The sequence below is a fragment of the Coregonus clupeaformis genome, unplaced genomic scaffold (genome assembly GCF_020615455.1).
Source record: "Coregonus clupeaformis isolate EN_2021a unplaced genomic scaffold, ASM2061545v1 scaf0221, whole genome shotgun sequence".
NCBI classification, from domain to species: Eukaryota; Metazoa; Chordata; class Actinopteri; order Salmoniformes; family Salmonidae; genus Coregonus; species Coregonus clupeaformis.
Genome location: NW_025533676.1, coordinates 140,580 through 165,613, shown reverse-complemented (window position 1 = coordinate 165,613; position 25,034 = coordinate 140,580). Strand labels below are relative to the sequence as shown.

General features: G+C 43.7%; 1 protein-coding gene across 1 annotated transcript in view; it reads right to left on the bottom strand.

The window, feature by feature from the left end:
* The window catches only part of zgc:152904 (uncharacterized protein LOC767777 homolog), a 99,812-nt gene that overhangs the window by 56,342 nt on the left and 18,436 nt on the right, over positions 1-25,034 (bottom strand). Inside the window, exons 4-11 of the mRNA XM_045214239.1 lie at positions 21,435-21,552; positions 16,976-17,145; positions 13,638-13,783; positions 10,053-10,203; positions 6,778-6,965; positions 6,387-6,483; positions 3,958-4,131; positions 1,132-1,373 (exon numbers count right to left, since the gene is read on the bottom strand). Of these exons, the coding sequence (XP_045070174.1) occupies positions 1,132-1,373; positions 3,958-4,131; positions 6,387-6,483; positions 6,778-6,965; positions 10,053-10,203; positions 13,638-13,783; positions 16,976-17,145; positions 21,435-21,552 (1,286 nt within the window). The remainder of the gene's footprint in view (positions 1-1,131; positions 1,374-3,957; positions 4,132-6,386; positions 6,484-6,777; positions 6,966-10,052; positions 10,204-13,637; positions 13,784-16,975; positions 17,146-21,434; positions 21,553-25,034) is intronic.

The following is a 25,034-nucleotide window of genomic DNA, read 5'->3' as shown; positions in this document are numbered from 1 at the left end:
TGTTGTGTCCTCCTCCCAGAGTGTGAAGAGCCTTGGCGTGACCCTGGACAACACCCTGTTGTTCTCCGCTAACATCAAGGCGGTGACCCGATCCTGTAGGTTCATGCTCTACAACATTCGGAGAGTACGACCCTGCCTTACACAGGAAGCGGCACAGGTCCTAATCCAGGCACTTGTCATCTCCCGTCTGGATTACTGCAACTCGCTGTTGGCTGGGCTCCCTGCCTGTTCCATTAAACCCCTACAACTCATCCAGAATGCCGCAGCCCGTCTGGTGTTCAACCTTCCCAAGTTCTCTCACGTCACCCCGCTCCTCCGCACACTCCACTGGCTTCCAGTTGAAGCTCGCATCTGCTACAAGACCATGGTGCTTGCCTACGGAGCTGTGAGGGGAACGGCACCTCCGTACCTTCAGGCTCTGATCAGTCCCTACACCCAAACGAGGGCACTGCGTTCATCCACCTCTGGCCTGCTGGCTCCCCTACCTCTGCGGAAGCACAGTTCCCGCTCAGCCCAGTCAAAACTGTTTGCTGCTCTGGCACCGCAATGGTGGAACAAGCTCCCTCACGACGCCAGGACAGCGGAGTCACTCACCACCTTCCGGAGACATTTGAAACCCCACCTCTTTAAGGAATACCTGGGATAGGATAAAGTAATCCTTCTACCCCCCTTACCCCACCCCCACCCCCCCCCCCAAAAAAAAAAAATACATTGGAAAGTGGTTATCCCACTGGCTATAAGGTGAATGCACCAATTTGTAAGTCACTCTGGATAAGAGCGTCTGTTAAATGACGTAAATGTAAATGTAATGTATTGCCAGAAAATATATGCAAATAAAGTTAGCTGAACCGTTCATGGAGGGTTCTAAGAAGAACCCTTCAAATATAATAAGGCTCTTGGTATAACTGTTCATAGAGGGTTCTAGAAAGAACCCTTCAAAGATAAAGTCTCTAGGAAGAACCATTCATAGAAGGTTCTAGGTAGAACCTTCTGCAAAGGGTTCTACCTAGCACCAAAAAGGGTTCCCCTATTGGGACAAATTGAAAAACCCAATGGTTCTACTAAGCACCTTTTTTTTTTCTAAGAGTGTATGGTAGTATTTGTTGTCAATCCTGACATCCAGCTACTCACTGTCTTGTACTTGACAATGTACTCAACGATGGGCATGCCCCCGTCATCTTGCTTGACCAGGCCCAGCCGGTAGGCCTTGCCCATCCCTCTCTGGCCATGCACCGCCGGGGGGCTGGGCTCACGTATGGGTAGAGTCTGGAAGGACTCTGTGTGGCTGAACTCCCCCTGGCCCTTCCCATTGACTGCAGCCACTCGCACTTCGTAGGTGGTGTTGGGCTCTAGGCCTGTCAGCAGTACTATCACTGTAGGAGGAGAATCAGGGAGAGCATTTGTTAGCACGTTAGCATGTTGTTAGCTTGTTCGCAGACAGACAGAGAGGTAGAGCGATAGAGAGAGACATACAGATAGGCAGGCAGACAGACAAAAAGACACAGCAACAGAGACGGACGGAGAGACAGAGACGGAGAGACAGGTGGAGAGACAGACAGACAGTCAGACAGACAGAGGTTGAGAGAAGGGAAAAATACAGACAGACAGAAGAAGAGATACAAAGAAGCATAGAAAGTCAGAGAGGGATACAGACGAACACAGATTTTTTGACAAGTGGAGTGAAGGGGGTGGTCACCATCTACGCTAAAGCTAATCGCTAACAGCACCGCTAACACCACTATGCTAGTGCCACAAATCCCCTGTTCCTATCAGGACCACTCTCTTGTCAATACAGAGGGTGGGACGTACCATTGTGGAGTGCCACAGGGGGATCTGTGTGCCTAGATGTGTTGGGTGAGTAATCCACTGCAGCTGAGCTAGCTAGCATACCTCCTCCCTGCCTGCTTCCATTCATGGCCAGAGAGATAATACAGAAGGTAATGCTGTACACTGAGGCTCTAAGCCAATATGTGGGAGTGCTGTTTGTGTGGAAACAGTATGAAAGCAATAGTACTCCATTATTGATCCTCTGGGATCAGTAGATAGTAAAGCATCAACATCAATGTTCGGAGTAGAACAACATGTCACTGTAACCTCTTTGGAACTCTCAAACTCTACCGGAATACACTTTAAACTAGTGACTACCGATATACTATGTGACAACTTCACAGTGTGGAGTGAAATGATAAGCATCTGTCAATAACTGATATTCAATATCGGCCTAAAATATTGGCCATCGGCCTCCTTGACCCCCAGAAAATGGTATCGGCATCGCCCCTAAAGAATCCATATCGGTCGTTCTCTAAAAAAGACATTAGATCATACAACCACTCCTAAAATAGCAATACATGAATCAGTAGAGCTTTATGACATTTTCTCAGCAGTCAGCCCAAAATCATTGATTTCTATGTAAATTCGACAATAAAGTAATTTACATAGCTTTCATAGGTCGTCCTGCGGAAATCCCAAGTTAGGCATTAGCTGAACTTGGGTGAAGGTTGTTGTTTTGCAACTTGTGCTGCTGTAAACGTGTGCTAAGGGTAATGGTTGCTTTGCAATTGTATAATGGGGGATCTAAATACGAAATGAGCTATTTGCTAAACTTGGGGCTCTACCAGGGGTTTGACGAGACCTTTAGTGAACGCCACTGGCATTCAGATGAACAAATTGTGCCAACTCATTATACACGTAGCAGTTTTATAGTGCAAATGTGCATCATTACTATTAAGGCCCTGAAGTGGCTCCGAGGGCTAAATGTCAATTTGCAACTGGTAATTAGTTGATTTGGCTATCTCCATTAACATGCTCACCTCAAGACAAGGAAGGTGGTTAAACAGGTGGAGGTGGAACACAAGAACTAACACAAATTAAGAATTCTCACTGTACATATCTCTCGAATATCTCCCTCTCCCAAATCTCCCTTTCTCTCTAAAATCTTTCTTCCTTCTTTGCAAATCTTTCTTTTTGTTTTTCTCTCCATCTTCCTCATCTTTTCTCTTTTATTCTTTCCTCTTTAACGCCCTCTGTCTTTCTTTCTGTTCCCATTGCCTGTATATATCACTTTGTTCTCTCTCTATCCCTCAGTGCTTCCACGCTGCTCAAAATTCTCCGCATTCCATCTCACTATTGTAATTGACTCCAAAATGAGGGATATTAGCGATAAGCCCTTCAGGTTTGTCAGACCTGCTTATCGTCTGAGCATTCGTCCTTCTGAGTTCCTTATTTTTTTTTGTCCTCCATCACGCACACACTCCCCTGAGTGCCTCCAAAATCAATATGGAGTCGTGGAGCCAGAGCGGAAAGGGAAATAGAAAGTTGCTTTTCAGCCCCCCCACCCCACCCTCCCCTCCCCCCTCTCTCTCCCTCCCTCCCTCCCTTTCACAGGCTCTGTGACCCGAGCGTAGGAGGCCTCCTGATCTTGTGGAGGCTTGCCATGGAGCGACGGTTTTAAAGGATCGCCGCGCGGATCAAGTAGCGACGGTTTCCTGCTCACGCTTGTTTGGCTGGTTCACTGGTTCGATTTGTGTGTGTGAGGACTGGGACTAACGTGCAGAAACAAAGGTTCGTCAAGGATGAGGGGTCTTAGTCTGACTTAGGTGGGCAAGACCTTGCAGTGAAAGACCTAACCTTACTTAGTCCCCGAACACAGCAGCTTTTTTTTGTCTGAGTAAATGTAAGGAGTGTAAATGTGAGAAAACGTGAGGTGTGTCGCTATAGTGGAGATGGTCATCTAGAATGTCCGTACCATTGATGATGATGATGATGATGATAATGACGACAACGATGATTGATGATGATAAAGATGGTGTTGAAGATGAAGATGATTAAAATGATGTCCATTTTGATGTAGATGATGATGGGAATGAAAATAACAATGATGATGACATAATGACAGCGATAATGATCAGAATAGGGATAATGAAGACCAAAACAGGGGAAATAAGGGAACACACTCACTCTGGATGCCATGTGACTTGACGTCTCTCCAGTCCTGCGAGCCCACTTCCTTGTAGTTGACCAGGTAGTGGCCAATGGGTACGCCGCCATGTGAGTCGGGTTTCATGAATGTCACTGTGGCGATGCGCTGCGACACGGCTGACAAGCGCACCGAGTACGGGTTCGAGGGCACGTCTGGAAAAGAGCAGAGAAATAGGTGTCACACTCATAACCGTCCCCCATTGAAACACACATCCAAACATCAGTTCCGGTAACCCTTCAGAAATATTACATTGATGTCTCTATTTGTTCTGAAACATAATGTCGCTGGTGTGTAGTTATTGGCAAATCAAAACTCTCACACTTGATAAAAAGATGTAGCCATGGCAACTCGAGCTCATTGGGTTTTGCAATGCAGAATGCTTTGTGTTAACCCACACACAGTGTTCAGGCGTAGTTCAAAAAAGCCAAGGCCATTATATTTATCAGTGGTCGACTCAATCCCGTTATCACACAAACACTTCCCTTTTATCTGGTGGAGCCACGGGGCTTCGAGCAAATCAAAAGAAAATGTTGCTGTCCTACAGAGCCTCTCTTTTATAAGACCAGGAATACATTAAGTAGAGCGAGGCCTTTCAGCACGGTTGCGGGGCTGTACATAATCGAGCACACACATGCCCACACATACACACACAAGCATAAACGCACGCACGTACACACTGATATGCAGCATGCACACACACATACTAGTATAAGTACACGCACACACACACTCACACACATAAACACACATGCAAGGCCATGTGCACACACACACACAAAGGGAAACCATCAACCATATAGATAAAAGCAAAGTTTGAGCTATGAAGGTCTGTGTACAAAGCCAGATTCAACAATTGATTCTGAAAACCCATCACATATCTTCTAAATAAGTCGTACACATCGCTAAAGTTGAATAGTTAGAATGTGTATCTAGCAACAAGTTATTATTTACACATAAACTGTATTTATTTCATTCTTTCTATCTCTGTTGAGATATGACACAAAGTTAGAGTGGGAAGTGGGACAAATTGAACTCTGTTTGCTAGCACTGTGGGTATAGGCAGTTCAATCCTTCAGAGTCAAACCTTCACAGTCTTATATACACTGCATTTTTACTTGGCACAACCCCATGATATCTTGAGTAATACACCAGAGACCGTATTCACGATGCATCTCAGAGTAGGAGTGCTGATCTGATTTAGCCTTTTAAGTCATAATGAATAAGAGGATGGACCTGATACTAGTTCAATACTCCTACTCTGAGACGCTTTGTGAATACAGGCCCAAATCTTCTTAACATCAGGGATAATACATGACTTTTCAACTATGATCTGCTATTCATAATATCATTCAAGTTACATAAAGAGTTGCATAAGCTGGTTAGCGCTGCGACACAGTTTCCATATGAATGAATTGATCATGAATCAAGTGTTAGCATTTAGCTGGGTAGTTGGCTGACAGGGTTGGCTCACAGTCTTCTATCTAGAGAAGTTTCCTCTCTCTTTAATGATCAGACTTTGAAGCCGAATCAAACTGATGGGCGGGAGAGTGTGTGTGTGTGTGAAGGACCCGTTGTTTCATTTAATAGATTCCCAAACCTCTGTTTTAGTCTTATGGTTTGTTATTCACAATGTGGCGACACTCCATTCATTTTGAGAGAGAGGGAAAGAGATCTGAATCTTAATTCAGCGACGCCTTGTTTACTTTCCTTTAGTGTGCGTGTCTGTGTGTGTGTGACAGAAGGAGAGTTTGTAAAGGTGTCTCTGTGTGTTTGAAGTGTGCGTTCCGACGTGTGTGTGTGTGTGTGTGTGTGTGTATGCGCAAATGCATACGTATCTGGGTATGTGTGTGGAAGAATGTCTCTTAAAAAAATAGTAAGTCCTTTTTCTCAGTATTCTACTTCTAAGAGGCCCTGTGTTTGAAGTAATTGAATCTGCACTAAAGTGAATTGGACTGCGTTATTGTATATTAGCCTGCGCTATGCACCGTAAATTAGGGGGTACTTTAGTAAATAGGGGGAACTATGTTAAATCAGCGAGCACTATTTGAGATTAGGTTAGGCTAAATAGAGGTTGGGGGGTGGTTATGGGATTTACTGCCATGGAAATGGCAAATAAGGAGGTTATCAACAACAAAAAAGAGCAGGTGGGGTGCAAAACAGTTGGAAGATCCTATCTGGACTTCCAGTTGGGGTGGAGTTTTGTTGCTTTGGTCAGTAGTAGATTATATCATTGGTTGACTGGGGCTATATTTGGTCAATCATGCCACATGGATGATACACAGTTGGAACTATTTGGTTAATGGATGAACTTTGATATGTTGAGGTGCATGGTTTACCCGATTCCATGTGTATGATATCAAGGGAAAGTCCAATGTGGAATTGGTTACTTTATGAGGCCAGCACTTACCTGCCTGGGCCAAGATGAACTCCTGGTATTTCGCTCCGATGTTGTTCCGGGCCGTGCAGTTGTAGCGTCCGAAATCCCTATCGGACACTGGGGTGACCTAGGGACAAACATTTGAGTGAGCACAGAGACCAGAGCTAAGTCAATATACTGACACTGGCATTACACTTAGTGAAGGCTTTGGGTAACACTATTTTAGCCAGTATAAAGCATTGTTTCTTTCATTCAGCCCTTATTTTACCAGGTAAGTTGGCAAGGACCTAGGGAAGAGATGCAGAGGAGAGGAAATGAGTTGAATAGACCACTTGGAAGCTGGGGATGATAAGGTGGCCATGATTTTTATTTCTGAAGTTAGACTGTTACCGGTGAGTGCCCTGTTGCTTCCTATACCCACCTCTAGCAAGGACTTGCCGTCGGTCGTGTGGACGCGTGTGTTGGCAGTGCCCTCGGCCGAGATGGTGAGGCGTTCTCTCCTCCATAGCATGGTGGCGGGCGGGTTGGACTTGACGTCACAGCTGATGTTTACCGGGTTGCCCTCCCACGAGTAAAATATGGTTTGGTTGGTCTGGAACTTGGGCATGTCTATCCAAGACACAACATGATTGGTTGGTTAGCTTCCAAGTCATGCAAAACCAGCCAATTAAAAAACACCCAGAACATCTGAGATGATCCGTGTAGCACAGTTGGTAGAGCATGGCGCTTGCAACGTCAGGGTTGTGGGTTCGTTTCCCACGGGGGGCCAGTATGAAAATGTATGCACTCACTAACTGTAAGTCGCTCTGGATAAGAGCGTCTGCTAAATGACTAAAATGTAATGATCAAAATCCAAAAAACTGATTGTTGGGCTTAAGTGTAATCGCTCCCTAAAGTTAAAAGGAAGCTTAAACTTAATTGAAGACACCTCATGCTGGGCGAGAGATCTTCATTATGATACTCTTCCTGAGTGTGTGTGTGTGTGTCATTGTGTGTGTGAATGTGTGCATCTGCGGTGCCGAGCTGGATAGGCGCTAATGAACGATCCCCCTACTACATTGGGGGGGCCGCTCGCCATCACCGCTCGCTGCTGCATTCACCCCGTAGTCAGTAGAGTGGCATTATGGTCTGTCACGTGGCCTGGCGCTCTGTCACGAAGGAGGACGTGCCTCTACCTCCTCCTCTCGTCCCGCCACAGACTTAATAAATTAGTTCATTAGTTCCGCTGCAACGGTTGGCTTAGCCTCCGCCACTCCTACACCCAGTCACACAGCTCTTGGACCCATTTTTGTCCCTCTACTTTCTGACTGTCATGTGTTGAGGGAGGGTGTGATGGGTCACTGTTCTGAGGGAGTGGCACTGCCAAGAGTGGCGGGGGAAAATCTCAGTGATCTCATGCATGCTCACCTCAAAGGGTGCCACCTGGGTCTAGATAGTTACTAAGTGCAATTGCACATCTACTTTGGCAATTATTACATGTGTGTTTCATGCCATTAACCTTTTCACGTGTGAGTTCCAAATATCTCTAACGGTCACCCCAGCGTGAGTTTTTTTATGCGTGTGATGTCAGAATGCACTCACTGTTCCAAAATGTGATTGTTACGCAACAGGACAGTTAACCCGCGCTGTCCTCAAACCAAGGCACGCTGACTGCTAATTACCTATAGTCTGTTTCAACTTGTCAATTTCAAATTATTTTCTAACAAGTTTTATTTTCTAACAACAGTTTGAATTGAGGTGTGTTCCGCCTCCTCATTAATTCACATAAGAAGTAGTCCATTTCACTGTTGCTGACAATTTATGTTTGAGATTTACAGAGCCGGACAAACTTCTCTATTCAACAAGAGCCCTTCCCCAGTGTTTCCCCAAATCAAGTATGAAGACATTGCACATCTCTAGTCAGAACAGGCCTTGCACAAACGATTCCCCCCTGGCACTGTTTCTGGCTGGCGCCCGCATTGCCTTCATTGTTGTTTCCTCACAAATAATAACTTTGGACATGTGTGCGTTCCTATCAAAGTAAGTGCCTTATTTTCTGTATATCGTGTTGTCGTTCCTACTGCAGCATACTGTATGTATGGATCATAATGTATTTACTGTTTTATTCACGTTTTCAAGTACTGGTGACAAATCATGCATTCCGATTCTTGCAAGATTGTAATGGACACATATGATGTGTGTAAAATACTTTTTGATGGTTGTACTGATTATGATGAGCTAATGCTAAGCTATTTGCCAGCTATGTGTGGCACCATGTTTGTTGACATCATACAATGCATTCTGTTTGTCACGTAAGCGTCTGTCAGACCAAAGATGTTATAAAAAAACCAGGTGAAGGCATAGTTCACGCGACTGACTTATGGTGCTTTCAAGACAACTGGGAACTGGGAAAAATACGAGGTCAAATCATGACGTCAGTGATCTTCAGGTCGGAAAGTCGGAGCTCTAGAAAGAGGCCTGAGTTCCCGAGTTGGAATTCCTAGTTGGAATTCCTAGTCGGAGCTCGTTGTTTTCAGAGTTCCCAGTTGTCTTGAACGCACTGAAGTCGGAAGTTGGAGATTTCCGAGTTCCCAGTTCCCAGTTCTTTTGAACGCGGCATCAGATTGTAACTATGGTACCTCAGGGTTGCCAGCTCAGACCCCCCCTTTCCAGGGGTTTTATTTGATTTATCCTGTGTTTGCACCCCATTTATTGATAAATCCCCCATCATAGTAATATTTCCTGCATCATATCTCCGCACAATACCTTCCCCCATTTCTACCTCCCATGGACTTCAAAACCCCCCCACAAATGAAATGAACCCCCCCACAAACCCCCCTAAAATGGTTTCATCCCTGTCTAGCTTTCGCACTACGGTTAGGCTAGGCAGTAGGCTTATATTTGGGGTGATGATCTGTGAGGTGATAACATTTGATTTGTGAAAAACGGTAAACGACTTGTCAAGTCATGTGCTCCGGTTCTTGTATACACTGTAACAAGTATATCGAAGATTTGTAAAATGCTGAAAAGTGGCCAAACTAAGTTCATATGTTTCAGGCAATGGGCGCAGCCATCTTTGACTTCGTTTATTTGCATCTTATAGTGAATGGTATTCTGGGATTATGGAGTTTTCGCTTGTCAAACATAAACAAAAAGAATTTAGCTGCTTAAAGAACCATTGGATTGAATTGAACTGTGTTCTGAAATGAGATGGTGAGATCTTTAGCTTTAATCTTATTATTAAAGAGTACTTGAGGAAGCAGTTTTTTCACCAGGAATTATGTGTGTGTGTGTGTGTGTGTGTGTGTGTGTGTGTGTGTGTGTGTGTGTGTGGATAAATAATGCAGCAGGATATCCTCGTACTAATTAGCCTTTCTGGGGGGCAGGCAACTCTGTTGTGATTAATCTAGCATTTGTTAAAAAGGGAAAACAGAAACAGTGTTCAACAATGGAATATTACAAGTCAGCAGCTTTGTGTGTGTGGTTGTGATGCTTTGCATGTGCAAATGAGTTGTATTGGTTTTAGAAATAATAATAAAAATAAGTTTTTTTATTAACTTCCATTGTCCTCAATTCATGCACCTTGGTTAAAGAGTGAGGTAGCGGCTGTGCTCCATTCTCTTTGTGTGTATACTGTTCAGATGTGCAAACTTGTGTGTGTGTGTGTATACTGTATCTGTGCAGGCATGTGTGTTTTTGTTCTCAGACTGTACTTACACTCTATATCGAGGAACATGCTCTTTTGGTGGCCCCCGATCCTGCTGAGGGCCTCACAGTCAAAACGGCCCAAATCAGTTAGCTTCACCCCACTGATGGTCAACATGGACTTGCCATGGCGGCCCCGCACGTCCACACGCCCATCCTGGCTCTGTGCACACAAACATGCATGAGCACACGCATGCACACACACAGACACGCGCGCGCACACACACGCACACACCACACACACATGAATGGATCGTGAATGTATTTCATACAGTACATCTCGTGAAGAATTTGCTTTATCCACTCCATCCATCCACACACACACATACACTTTTTTTTCTGTTGACCTTTTACTCCATAACAACCTCACACACCTTCAAAACTGTTAAACCCCCTCTGACACTCAGTCAAACCAAGTATCTGATGTAAAATCCGTTTTACGCCTCTGGCTAGGATTAATGTGATTGACTATCAATTGATTTGCAATAATTAGATAGAGAACTGTGAAGACAGATGGTCTCAATTTGAAGCCAAGGGTCAATTAGATTGGCAGCAGCAATCATTCCTTATAATCATCAATGATGCTTAACAAAGACAAACTATCTCAGGGTGATCATCACTTAGAAAGGAGATCTTTTGGGTTCTTCAAATACTTTGAGAGTTTGATCAAGCCTGTCTGGAGTGCCAGATGGGCGGGATTTGCACTTTTGAGACTACTCCAATGGTTATTTTAATATTTGAAAGAAAACAAATATTATTTGAACACGTCTGCTAGCTGGGCGGACTCCCTAAACAGATAGTGACTGCCATTGATTAATCAAGTGCTAGGGTTAGAAACCAGCACTCAGAAGACTGCAGTCGTAACCCACAGAGTTCCCATGCCAGGTCTAATTTGGCCTATAGACATCTCTCCCCCCTCTGGGACCCGTCTCTGTGTCATTTTCCTCCCTTCTCCTTTAGTCTTGACACTCTTTCAGACTGACACATTCTCTTGCAGTTATTTCAGCTCACACAGTCTCTCGCTACTGCCAGGTTAAAGAGGCCTCCCTTTTTAGGAGTGATAAAGGGTATAATAAAGTTGGTTTGATTTCGGGTGAATCGTCACTTGTGTAGATTAAAGTTGGTTTGATCCTGGTTTTACCTTGAACATGATTTTTTAAAATAAAATTGTGGTTGGCTATGAAAGTGGTGCTTTCAGTAGCATGGTCACAGTGTGCTCCCTCACCTATACAGCAGGTTCCCTCCACATTCCATTTGAACAATTCAGGAGTGCAACTGGACATTGAATTTGGAGTGAATAGAAATGCTGTCAAATAAACAGGGGGGCAGAAAGCAAAGCAAATCTGCCAGAGGAAGAGAATGCTGACTCTGGGCTTTGTGCATTCTCTCTCTCGCTCTCCCTCTTGCTCTCTCTCCTAGAATTGGGTTATTTATTCCCAGGTTCCCCTGGCATAGGAAGGGATGCTCTCTCTAGGGAGAAGGAGGGAGGCGATTGGGGGAGGAAAGGGAGGAGGGCGAGAGAGAGGGCAGGAGGGAGTGAGACACTAGCCTGTTTGATATGCAGTGCAGAGGAGCTGACATGGACAGGAGGCACTGCAGGAGCACACACTCAGACACAGACAGACACAGACAGACAGAGAGAGAGAGAGAGTATGAGACAGCAAGCCCACATAGCAAGAAAGAGACAGAGATGAAAACAGAGAGATAGGTAGAGAGAGAGAGAAAGAGAGAGAGAGAGAGAGAGAGAGAGAGAGAGAGAGAGAGAGAGAGAGAGAGAGAGAGAGAGAGAGAGAGAGAGAGAGAGAGAGAGAGAGAGAGAGAGAGAGAGAGAGAGAGAGAGAGATGGAGAAAAAGAGAGAGAGGTAAAGGTAGGTGGAAGATGAGAGATGGAGAGCAGATCAGTGGAAGCCCTCTCCTATCTGATGTGATGAAACTGGATATGCCCTCCCAAACCCTGCAATGATCACACATGATTTTAAATAAGATATCTCCAAAGCTGAACTCCATACGAACTTCTCAGATGGTATTAGTACTGGCTCTGGATCAGTTAAAACAAGATGCCCCATCTTTCCTTATCCTCTTTCTTCAGTAAAGATATAGTGGCTGTTGCTGTTGCCCTTGGGAGTGTCGGCTCACTGTAAGACCTTATTAAGCTGCCGTGAATGGGGAGCTGCTGTAGCTCGCTGCTGCGTCTAGCATAACCTCGCCATTGGCATTGAGAAGAGAAAACAGGTGAACAGAAACCCACAATGCTCTGTTACTATGTATCATTGACTTTCAGCCAGGGTACAATGTTTCTCAGCAGGTTTGCTGGGTTTGTATGTGCTTCAATGAGAAACAAATACGCTAGCTGGCTGGCGAAGGCGAAAAGGAAACAAAACAAAACAAAACAATGCTCTTGCTACATTACCCCGACGTAAAAGTAGTTGCGTTACGCTTTATGGTACTGGATAAGAGAATAAGAGAATAGAGACTAGCGTGCTGGCTGTGTCTGGATATGCAGATGTAAATTGAGAGAAGAAGCAACTAGCTTTACACCTAAATGACCATGGCCATCCATCAAGGCAGCAGTATACACAAAGCCCTGTTTGTTCTTTCCCATACATTTAGGTGTGTTGCTCAGCGCTCACATAATTGCATTTGCCTCGGTGCGCAAAGACGCATTTACTCTCTTTCGGCACCGTGATTTATCAAGCCGAGCGGTTTGAGCCAACGCACACATTCATTTATCTCAGCCATTGACCTTTTTTCCATAGAAAGCGGCAGCCATCTTTGCTAATGCAGCGTCTCTTGAAAAGCATTAGTGCTCGGCGGCTACTGAGACAATGACAGACAAACACACGGTAGCTGTCTGTTTCCTCTTAGCCATGTTGAGAGCATTTCTTTAACCTTTGTCCGTTGAGGCACTATGACTCACAATGTATGCTCAGAGAATCTCAGATTAATGGTCTTTATTGAAAACATCCTAGTCGTATACAACATGGTTTTATTTCGATTGAGTCATCAATGGCATCCAACCTTGATACACTGAGTATAACTTAGCTTACCCTATGGCTTAAATGTATCTCTTTGTTTAGTAACACAATTAATAATATTTTACTTCACATATACCTTAGGAAGGAGATGTTGGAATTACTAGGCCCACAAAACGTTTATACAATATTTTTTCTCAGTGCTGAGAATTACTCTATGATGCAGTCACAGCCATCCTCAAAGGTGAGCATTCTCCTCAGACATGTTCTTTGTTAATACCAGCCATCTGGTTTGCGCATGTGTGTCTGCGCAAGAAATAAGTGGTGAGAGAGGGTTGAGGACGGTACTTTGTGTGACTGTAGGCAGTATGCAGTGAGCGGAGGGCGGACAGTAAAAGCAGGGACAACGGGGTTACCTTGTGTGTGTGTGTGTGTGTGTGTGTGTGTGTGTGTGTGTGTGTGTGCACTCAAGCGTGCCTGCGTGTGTGCGAGCGTGTGTGTGCTTGCTTGCATGTGACTGTGTGTGTCTAGAGAGGGGGAAACGGGTACCAGTAGAGTGCAACAGTAGGCAGCATATAGTGAACAGGGGGGCTGACAGTAAGAGCAGGGGACAGCCCAGCGTTACCTTGTCTCTGTCGGCGAAGCTCCGACCGTCGCTGGCTCTCCTCCAGGAGATCTCAGGCAGCGGCTCCCCCTCGGCCACGCAGGAGATCATGGCGGCGCTGCCCTCTACCGCCGTCACGTTACGCAGCTGGGTAATGTGTGGCTGGACTGGAGGGACAGAGAGAGAAAGAGATTGAAAGAGAGGGAGGGAGGGAGAAGGGGGGAGAGAGTCCAAGATAGATAAAGGAGAGAGAGAGAGAGAGAGAGAGAGATGGAGGAAGGGATGAAAGAGATAAAGAGAGAGCGATAGGGAGGAAGAGAAAGACAATAATTTAAGACAGGACACGCCTAAGGCTAACACCATGTATTGGGGGATGGACGACATTGGGCTTGATTATTAATGCCAGCCATAAGATCTAAATCTACTGTTCATACTTCTCTAGGCTATAAACTGTGCAGTCCTTGGTACATTTGAGTCCACTGTCCACACCGTGCCCAGACAGACAACCAGGACTTTAAGTCTCCCTACTCCCTCAAAACCTCTTTCTCACGATACCTTTACTCCTCCTCTTTCTCTTCAACAGAAGTTTCTTCCTCTTTCATATATTCTTTAATATACTGTCTATTTTATTCCTTCTTTCTGTGGATCCTCTGGCTTCTTAACAGACACAGCATTATGCTGGCTGGCTGCCGGTGGGGGTGTTTAGCGACGAGACACGCGGTGTACAGACAAACCCTTTTTTGATGCTGAGCGCCTCTGATAAAAAAACATTAAGGAGCGGGGCACCGCGGCTGTGACGTCGAGGCCCGCTCACCATTTGTCTCTGGCGAATAAGCCACTCTCAGACACGGCTGTCTAAGCTAGAGCCTGAACGCCACACGTGTCATGGGCAAATAGTGTGCACTATAAATCATGTATTTTTTTTTAAATGACACCCTGTAAAAGTAAAGTAGAGACGGCTGTAAAGCTGTGAAGAAATGGAAGTGAATGGAGAAATAGGCCTAAAGTGTGTCTGGATTTTAAGGCTTTCTTGGCGAGATCAAGAAGTCATTTGTAATTTCACACAGAGTGAACCTTAGGGTGGATGAGCCATCTGAGGGGATTTGGAGCTTTTCACATAACGGGGTCATACACACACATATGCCTAAATGCACCAACACACACACACACACACACACACACACACAAACACAAAATCAATGACTTTCTTTAGGCCTTCGGCCTACATAGTTAAATTTGCTTTGTCCTTGAAGCCAAAAATGTAAACATAAACAATTATCTTTCGACAGAAATAACGAGGCACTAATATTTTGGTGGAGATAATTTTTTAAGGTAAGCTAAATACTTTCAAACATGGCCTTGAGACCGGCCTCAAGTACTACACCGCTTCTCTATTTACACCCAGAGGCCCTAGTGGGAACCAAGCAGCGATACACAGATGAGGCCTATGATTCATACAATAACTCCTTAACCCGCTTAAGCTTCTGAACAACAGGTACAAGAAATGGTCAATTCGGTTGAAGTGTGTCTTCTCCTTTATAGATGAATAAATGATCAGTGGAGCAAGCTGAAGATTAAAAGATATTAAGCGACTCTTGGTAGCACAATGGAAGTTTGTTTTATTGTTAAAATCTACGCGTTTAGCCAATACCTTCATCAAGGTCTTCTCTTATACACATTATTATGTAAAATAAGCTTTTGCTTCAAGTTTTTTAACATGTAGATTAGATTCCCATTTCAATATAGCCTATGTATATTGATATTTCATGGTAGACCCTATGTTGGCCAGCGCAGCTCGCTGCGGAGGACACCAACCGCAAGAGGCCACATATTCAACCCTGTGAAACACCAAGAAATGTGGCATAAACTCTTAATGACAAATCCCTCTCTTCTCTTTATCCCCTGCTCTTTCAACTGTCAGGGGTAATAAAACTATCTTACAACTGTGTTTCCCCGCCGCACTTTGCAAAACAAAACTCAAGCCCTCCACTAACTTCTTCATTTAAATGTGCATTTTGAAGAACAACCGGAGCCTGGGCCTTGAAAGGATCTTGATGACTAGAGCATAAATCTCCATACATTTTCATAAAGAGGAAAGAGCTCCATCAGAATAATCAGGGAGGAAATATGCTGGCAGCTTTATTAAAATATACATTGAAACTTTTATGAACAGGGTGTCACCGATTGTAAAATAAATTAGATATATTTTTTCCCTCCGGAATTGTATTAGATTCAAGTTGTTGGATGATTGGTTGAGGTAGTGGCGACTGTATAGCGAACGTTTTCCACTGAAATAATATTTTCCCTTGGTGAATAGGAATTGGCTGTTTGTAACGCTCAAGACGAAACACCTTATATTCAAATCCATATTAATATTCATAGACACAGATGAGGTCGCATAAGGTCAAGGACTGTACACTCTCTAGAAACATCCAGTAATACCACAGATATTGAGCCAGATATTTCACTGGATGTATAAGTGTGAAGCATCTGGTTGGCGTTTCCACTCACTACCAAATACGGTGCTGAGAGGAAGCCCAGTGGCCGGCATTGGGAGAAGATGGAGCGAGATGGATTTTGGTCGACATTATTCAAATGTTCTCATCAATAAAACATTTGATCTCAACACAGTTTTCTGTTCCCAAAACTAAAATCTGTTACGAACAGAGTGGACTACGTTTTGTAGATATTTCAATGGAAATATGAAAATACATTGTAGAACGCGCCAATAGGATCTCACTTGCTCATGCTTGGCTCTGCCCACTATGACTCATTTGTTCCTATTGGAAACGACAGGCTGTGGTCTATCTTGGGCTAGTTATAATACTCAGGAATATGTAGCTTATGTTGGAATATGTTCCTTATAATGCACAGGAAACATGTAGATTCCTATAGTGCCTGCTGCCTATGGCGGAATTTGCAGTTTGTGGCTCTCAAGACCCAGTGTCTTTCATTCCAATCCATATGGATTTCTATTTATAGAGAGACACACATAAGGTCAAAGACTATAGACTCTCTAGGAACATACAGGGATACACAGTAAACATGTTAAAAACTTTCTATAGTGCCTACTGTTTATAGACATCTAAAGAAAAATTTATTGAAAAGTAAATGGGTATGCTATAATGACATCAATTCTTGGTCCAATTCTGGTTTTCTGGTCGAAGCAACATCAAATAGCCAGATAAAATCCAGGTATCAATGTGTTTTTCATGATGACATCAAGACGGCTGCGAAGGACATTATATTTTGGTTGTAATTATTAAATGCGACTTGAGACCATTTTACATGTTTACTTAAATTTGAGAATGTCATAACATAAGTATGGATGCCCACGAGGGACATGCTGCTACACTCACCGAATACTTTGAGGAAGAGCTCCCTCTCCTCCGCCCCGGCCTTGTTGGTGGCTCGGCAGGTATAGTCGCCCCCGTCCCCCTGGATGATGTTACGGATGGTCAGGGTACTCCTGCCTCCCTCCAGGGTGTTGAGGACATACTGATCCGACCTCTCCAACTGCTGGCCCTTCCTGTGTACAGAGAGATAGTACAGGTAGAGATGATGAATTCGTACAATACACATAAAAACATATAGGCTAGAGGTGCACAACCAATTCAATTACACACACATGCAAACAGAGATAAAACATGTACAGTGGGGAAAAAAAGTATTTAGTCAGCCACCAATTGTGCAAGTTCTCCCACTTAAAAAGATGAGAGAGGTCTTTAAATTTCAACATAGGTACACGTCAACTATGACAGACAAAATGAGAATTTTTTTCTCCAGAAAATCACATTGTAGGATTTTTTAAGAATTTATTTGCAAATTATGGTGGGAAATAAGTATTTGGTCAATAACAAAAGTTTCTCAATACTTTGTTATATACCCTTTGTTGGCAATGACACAGGTCAAACGTTTTCTGTAAGTCTTCACAAGGTTTTCACACACTGTTGCTGGTTTTTTGGCCCAATCCTCCATGCAGATCTCCTCTAGAGCAGTGATGTTTTGGGGCTGTCGCTGGGCAACACGGACTTTCAACTCCCTCCAAAGATTTTCTATGGGGTTGAGATCTGGAGACTGGCTAGGCCACTCCAGGACCTTGAAATGATTCTTACGAAGCCACTCCTTCGATGCCCGAGCGGTGTGTTTGGGATCATTGTCATGCTGAAAGACCCAGCCACGTTTCATCTTCAATGCCCTTGCTGATGGAAGGAGGTTTTCACTAAAAATCTCACGATACATGGCCCCATTCATTCTTTCCTTTACACGGATCAGTCGTCCTGGTCCCTTTGCAGAAAAACAGCCCCAAAGCATGATGTTTCCACCCCCATGCTTCACAGTAGGTATGGTGTTCTTTGGATGCAACTCAGCATTCTTTGTCCTCCAAACACGACGAGTTGAGTTTTTATCAAAAAGTTCTATTTTGGTTTCATCTGACCATATGACATTCTCCCAATCCTCTTCTGGATCATCCAAATGCACTCTAGCAAACTTCAGACGGGCCTGGACATGTACTGGCTTAAGCAGGGGGGACACGTCTGGCACTGCAGGATTTGAGTCCCTGGCGGCGTAGTGTGTTACTGATGGTAGGCTTTGTTACTTTGGTCCCAGCTCTCTGCAGGTCATTCACTAGGTCCCCCCGTGTGGTTCTGGGATTTTTGCTCACCGTTCTTGTGATCATTTTGACCCCACGGGGTGAGATCTTGCGTGGAGCCCCAGATCGAGGGAGATTATCAGTGGTCTTGTATGTCTTCCATTTCCTAATAATTGCTCCCACAGTTGATTTCTTCAAACCAAGCTGCTTACCTATTGCAGATTCAGTCTTCCCAGCCTGGTGCAGGTCTACAATTTTGTTTCTGGTGTCCTTTGACAGCTCTTTGGTCTTGGCCATAGTGGAGTTTGGAGTGTGACTGTTTGAGGTTGTGGACAGGTGTCTTTTATACTGATAACAAGTTCAAACAGGTGCCATTCATACAGGTAACGAGTGGAGGACAGAGGGGCCTCTTAAAGAAGAAGTTACAGGTCTGTGAGAGCCAGAAATCTTGCTTGTTTGTAGGTGACCAAATACTTATTTTCCACCATAATTTGCAAATTAATTAATTAAAAATCCTACAATGTGATTTTCTGGAGAAAAAAAATCTGAATTTGTCTGTCATAGTTGACGTGTACCTATGATGAAAATTACAGGCCTCTCTCATCTTTTTAAGTGGGAGAACTTGCACAATTGGTGGCTGACTAAATACTTTTTTCCCTACTGTATATCTCTATGCATGCACACAGACACAAAACACACACGTATGCACACACACACTCATACACACACACACGCACACAGACAAGACACACACACATCCCCCTTCCACCACCTCAACCACCTTCACCCTGATACGATAAACATACAATAGCTCTACTGCATTTAGAAATAAATGGTTTATCACACATATACATCCCCCACCCCCACACACATTACAATGGTGTTAAAACTCTGTCTCTAAAGGAAAGAGAAAGTGAGAGAGAAGGAGGATAATTGAAAGGGGACTGGGAGAAACACTGAGGCAGAGTAATAAGGCTGGAAGGAGTCAGGGAGGAAATGAAGAACAGTGTGTGTGTGTGTGTGTGTGTGTGTGTGTGTGTGTGTGTGTGTGTGTGTGTGTGTGTGTGTGTGTGTGTGTGTGTGTGTGTGTGTGTGTGTGCGTGCGTGTACGTCCAAGCTGGTCTGTGGAGCGGGCAGCGCACTAGGCACAGGAAATTACTCTGACTTTATCGGAGTCTATGACTGACTGAAAGGCACAGCCAGCCAGCCAGGTGGAAACACAACACAACAGGAAATATAACTGTGGGAGGAAGGGGAAGGAGGGTGTGTGAGCAAGAGAAGATGAGAAAGAAAGAGGTGTGCTCTAGCTCTTTAATACCAGAATGGTGGGGGGTATGGTTATGGTGGCCCAGTGGTCAGATTGCAGTTGATCATGATGAAGAGGTCACAAGTTGTTGTAGTTGTGGTCAGTGATGACATGTGGTCAGTGTGTGGATTGATGGTAAAAGGGTGAAGCTGCAGTCAGGGTGGAGATATGGTCAGGGTAGAGTTGTGGTCAGTGCGCAAGGTGAAACAGAGAGGGCAGTACACTCTTAGACAAAAAGGTTCCAAAAGGGTTCTTCGGCTGTCCCCATAGGAGAACCATTTTGGTTCCAGTTAGAAACCTTTTGGTTCCAGGTAGAACCCATTTTGGTTCCATGGTTTTGGTTCCAGGGTTCTACATGGAGCCCAAAAGGGTTCAACCTGGAACCAAAAGGGTCCTTCAAAGGGGGGACAGCCGAAGAACCCTTTAATGTTCTAGATAGCACCTTTATTTCTAAGTGTATGGTGATGTGGTCACATGCGGTCACAGTACAGAGTCAAGCTTGGCAGTCAGGATGGTTAACAACCAGAGCTTTCTAAACCATTTATTTGAAAGTCTACATGGAGCAATTATGCAAGCCAGTGGTGCAAGGCGAGGCACATCAAGATATAATTTTCACAGGATAAACATAGATTTAACATTTCAATTGCTTTCTGTAATTATACGGCCAATTATAACTCCATCTCTCCCATTGATAGAAAAGCTATTACAAAAGTGAATTTGAGGCGGGGGAACAAAAACATTGTCAGTCAAAATCCTTCCCACAGCCAATACAAAAACTGTTCTATTTGGAACCACTCCAAAGGTTATATGCATGACACAGTTTAGACTTTTCTTCTGAAAGTTGAATATGAACTTTGACATGTACACAACATTTATGAATTCCTCCCACACAACTGTATTAGCGTTTGATAGAGCAGCATATATATATGAAAGTACATTTGGGACACCTCCTTGAGTTTCCCAAATCTCTCCTCAAGTATCTCTAGCCCCTCCACTTTTTACATCTATTACAGTACTAGCTCACATGAACTAATCAAAGGCTTGATGATTAGTTGACCAGAAGAATCCGGTGTGCTAGCACTGGAATATACAAAAGAACGTGAAAGGCTGGGGGGTTTCACAAAAGAGAGGTTGTGTTCATTAGGGCATACATTGAAAAGTGTTTTAAAGCATTTTGCAATGGAGAAGAAATCTGCATATCTCATTGGACAAGCGCAAGTTGTTCATCCATGTTTCAGACTGTTTTCTTCTGTTTGGTGCCTAATGAACACAACCCTGTTATTATAGCTTCTAAGAGCATGCTAATGAGTGTGTCACTCAGGTTAAGGATATATGCAACAGATGTTGTATGAATGAATGAGTGTGTTACATGTAACATATGTTACTGATGCAGGTGTGACTAATGTGACACACGGTACAGGTGGCGGCACACTCTTGAAGGACATGTCACAGTGTCAACGCAATGTCATCATTTACAGTGTCTGTCGACAGCACTGGCTTGTGAAGAAAGAGTGTGTGTGTGTGTGTGTGTGTGTGTCATTTAGAACATTGGGACATTGAAGGAGGCACTAGTCTGTAACAATGATAGATAAACCAGACTACAGTTGGTGACATCGCCATAATATAAATCAAAACCTACCCCAAATGTGGTTGAGCTAGTGGTCTGATTGGCTAATAGTTTTGTCAAAGAATGGGTGGATTACATTTGGTTTACCAAGCCACAAGCGTATAGAAGTTTCGATGTATGAATAGGACACATTAATCATGTTTATTAGGTCACAAGGTAGCAAAACATTTTGCAATGGAAAACGAAAACGAGCGTTTCTTTTTGAAGTTCAGGTAGTGCCTCCCCTGTATTCTTCAGTTTTGTGCTTAATGAACACAACCATGACTTAGTATGTAGGGGGGCTAACTGTACCTGTGCCAGGTGACCTCGGGGTCGGGGGATCCCGATGTGACGCAGGTGAAAGTCACTGACTCCTGGTAGTCTGCTGTGGCATTGAATGACTGCTGTAGTACCGACAGCACAGGAGGAACTAGAGAAACAAGACAAGGATTACAGTTAGTGGTGAGGAGAACTTAATCAAATTACACATAGGAGAGCAAAACAGTGCCAGTGAAACAATATGCACACAGACAACTAGCATTGTCATCTTCCCACCCCCTCTTCAAATGAAGATTGTTGTGACTTAAGAACAAGGCAGATCAACACGAATTTCAGCCGTGCACAGTGGTTGTGCAGAGAGTGGTTGTCCTATTGCTTCTGACCATAGAATATCAGATGTCATTTTTTTCCAATTTCCAAACGATTCTACATGTTGAATCGCCACCGTTCATCAACACCAAGTGATTTACTGTGCACGGCCAATGTTCGTGTTGGACTGTCTTGTCCTTAAAATAGGGGAAATAGGGACACTGTAATGTCACTGTGCATTCTTCCAAGGGACAGGTAGACAGGTAACCAGGCTAGCAATGGTGGCTAGCATTTAGCCTGTCATCCTAGCTAGTTAACCAGGCTAACGTTGAGCTAGCATTTAGCCTGTCATCCTAGCCTAGCTGGTTAACCAGGCTAATAGTGGTAGCTAGCATGTAGCAAGTCAACCAAGCCTAGCTGTTTATCCAGGCTAAGAATGGTAGGTAGCATTTAGCCTGTGATCCTAACTGGTTAACCAGGCTAACAGCAGTAGCTAGCATTTAGCCTGTCGTCCTAGACATAGCTGGTTAGCCTGGCTGACAGCAGTAGCTAGCATTTAGCCTGTCATCCTAGACCTAGCTGGTTAGCCTGTATGAAAGCAGTAGCTGTATTCTTCCCTATTCAACCAGGACACTGTGTGTAGCCAGAACGTCCAGACAGATCCATCATGGGGGACAATTACCCAAGGAACGATAAGAAAAGAACAGAGCAAAACATCTCGTCGAGAAGTTGTCTTCCACACACATATACAGATGGATTTTGAGGTGTTACTGTCCTGTACATAGCCAATGAAATGTGTCACTGCCATACTGCCATGCAATCAACATGAGCTGTCATCTCGTAGCAGTGAAAGGAGAGCTATCCCAGACTGCTGGCTGATAGTCAGCCTACTGACAGGCCGGTGACAGCTCTATATTACAACTGTGTTTATCCGTTCTCACTCTCTGACTGCACAGTCCTTTTTTCTGTCCCCTCCGTCTACTCTCAATCACTCTCTGTATGTCTCTCGCTCTCTCTTCCACTCTCAGTCGAGGATGCAGTTGCACATGTGAACATACAGGCCTGCCTAAACAGACACATACACATGCATGCATGCACACACACACAACCCCCCACACACATCCACACACTCACTCATTATTATTCACGATTCACTCAGGATTATCTGTAATCATGGTAGCATCCTCATTAATTTAGAAGTGTTTAGAAACATTCTATTCTTATTTACAATAAAATAACATTTACCATTAACTTCTATTGGGCACATAAGTCAGAAGTTTACAAACATTTAGGTTGGAGTTTTTCAACTCCACAAATTTATTTTTAACAAACTATAGTCTTGGCAAGTCGGTTAGGACATCTACTTTGTGCATGACACAAGTAATTTTTCCAACAATTGTTTACAGACAGATTATTTCACTTATAATTCACTGTATCACAATTCCAGTGGTTCAGAAATGTACATACACTAAGTTGACTGTGCCTTTAAACAGCTTGGAAATATTCCAGAAAATGATGTCATGACTTTAGAAGCTTCTGATAGGCTAATTGACACCATGTGAGTGAATTGGAGGTGTACCTGTGGATGTATTTCAAGGCCTACCTTCAAACTCAGTGCCTCTTGCTTGACATCATGGGAAAATCAAAAGAAATCAGCCAAGACCTCAGAAAAAAATTGTAGACCTCCACAAGTCTGGTTCATCCTTGGGAGTAATTTCCAAATGCCTGAAGGTACCACATTCATCTGTACAAACAATAGTACGCAAGTATAAACACCATGGGACCACGCAGCCATCATACCACTCAGGAAGGAGCGCGTGTTCTGTCTCCTAGAGATGAATGTACTTTGGTGCGAAAAGTGCAAATCAATCCCAGAACAACAGCAAAGGACCTTGTGAAGATACTGGAGGAAACAGGTACAAAAGTATCTATATCCACAGTAAAATGAGTCCTATATCGACATAACCTGAAAGGCCACTCAGCAAGGAAGAAGCCACTGCTCCAAAACCGCCATAAAAAAGCCAGACTACGGTATGCAACTGCACATGGGGACAAAGTTCATACTTTTTGGAGAAATGTCCTCTGTTCTGATGAAAAAATAATGTAACTGTTTGGCCAGTATGGAAAATGTATGCACTCACTAACTGTAAGTCGCTCTGGATAAGAGTGTCTGCTAAATGAATAAAGTGTAAAGTGTATAATGACCATCGTTATGTTTGGAGGAAAAAGGGGGAAGCTTGCAAGCTGAAGAACACCATTCCCACCCGTGAAGCACAGGGGTGGCAGCATCATGCTGTGGGGGTGCTTTGCTGCAGGAGGGACTGGTGCACTTCACAAAATCGATGGCATCATGAGGAAGGAGAATTATGTGGATATATTGAAGCAACATCTCAAGACATCAGTCAGAAAGTTAAAGCTTGTTCGCAAATGGGTCTTCCAAATGGACAATGACCCCAAGCATACTTCCAAAGTTGTGACAAAATGGCTTAAGGACAACAAAGCCAAGGTATTGGAGTGGAGGCCTACAAACCTGACTCAGTTACACCAGCTCTGTCAGGAGGAATGGGCCAAAATTCACCCAACTTATTGTGGGAAGCTTGTGGAAGGCTACCCAAAATATTTGACCTAAGTTAAACAATTTAAAGACAATGCTACCAAATACTAATTGAGTGTATGTAAACTTCTGACCCACTGGGAATGTAATGAATGCAATAAAAGCTGAAATAAATCATTTGCTCTACTATTATTCTGACATTTCACATTCTTAAAATAAAGTGGTGATCCTAACTGACCTAAGACAGGGAATTTCCACTAGGATTAAATGTCAGGAATTGTGAAAAACTGAGTTTAAATGTATTTGGCTAAGCTGTATGTAAACTTCAAATGTGTATATATATATATATATATATATATATATATATATATATATATATATATATATATATATATATATATATATATATATAATAGCATAACTCAGTATTTGAATTATTTCATTTAGTCATTATTGCTCATCACCCCGGGGCACTGTATATGAGTATCAAAACTTTCCAAGCTTCCAGGCTATTGAAACGACCAACCAATATCAATAGCATGCATTTTATTCAGTACTACAGTGCCCCGGGTTGAGCTGAGACAGAATTTCTCTCTCTCTCTCTCTCAGACAAGATTACCATTGATTTGCTTGCCAATCGAACACCATTCTCTCAAGTCCCTGATCCAATACAGTCCATTCCCACATCAGTGAGCCTCATTGAAAACAGCTCAGTTAATGGGAGACCCATGCTAGGCACAGAGACAGCAAAAGAGCAAATATGCAACATG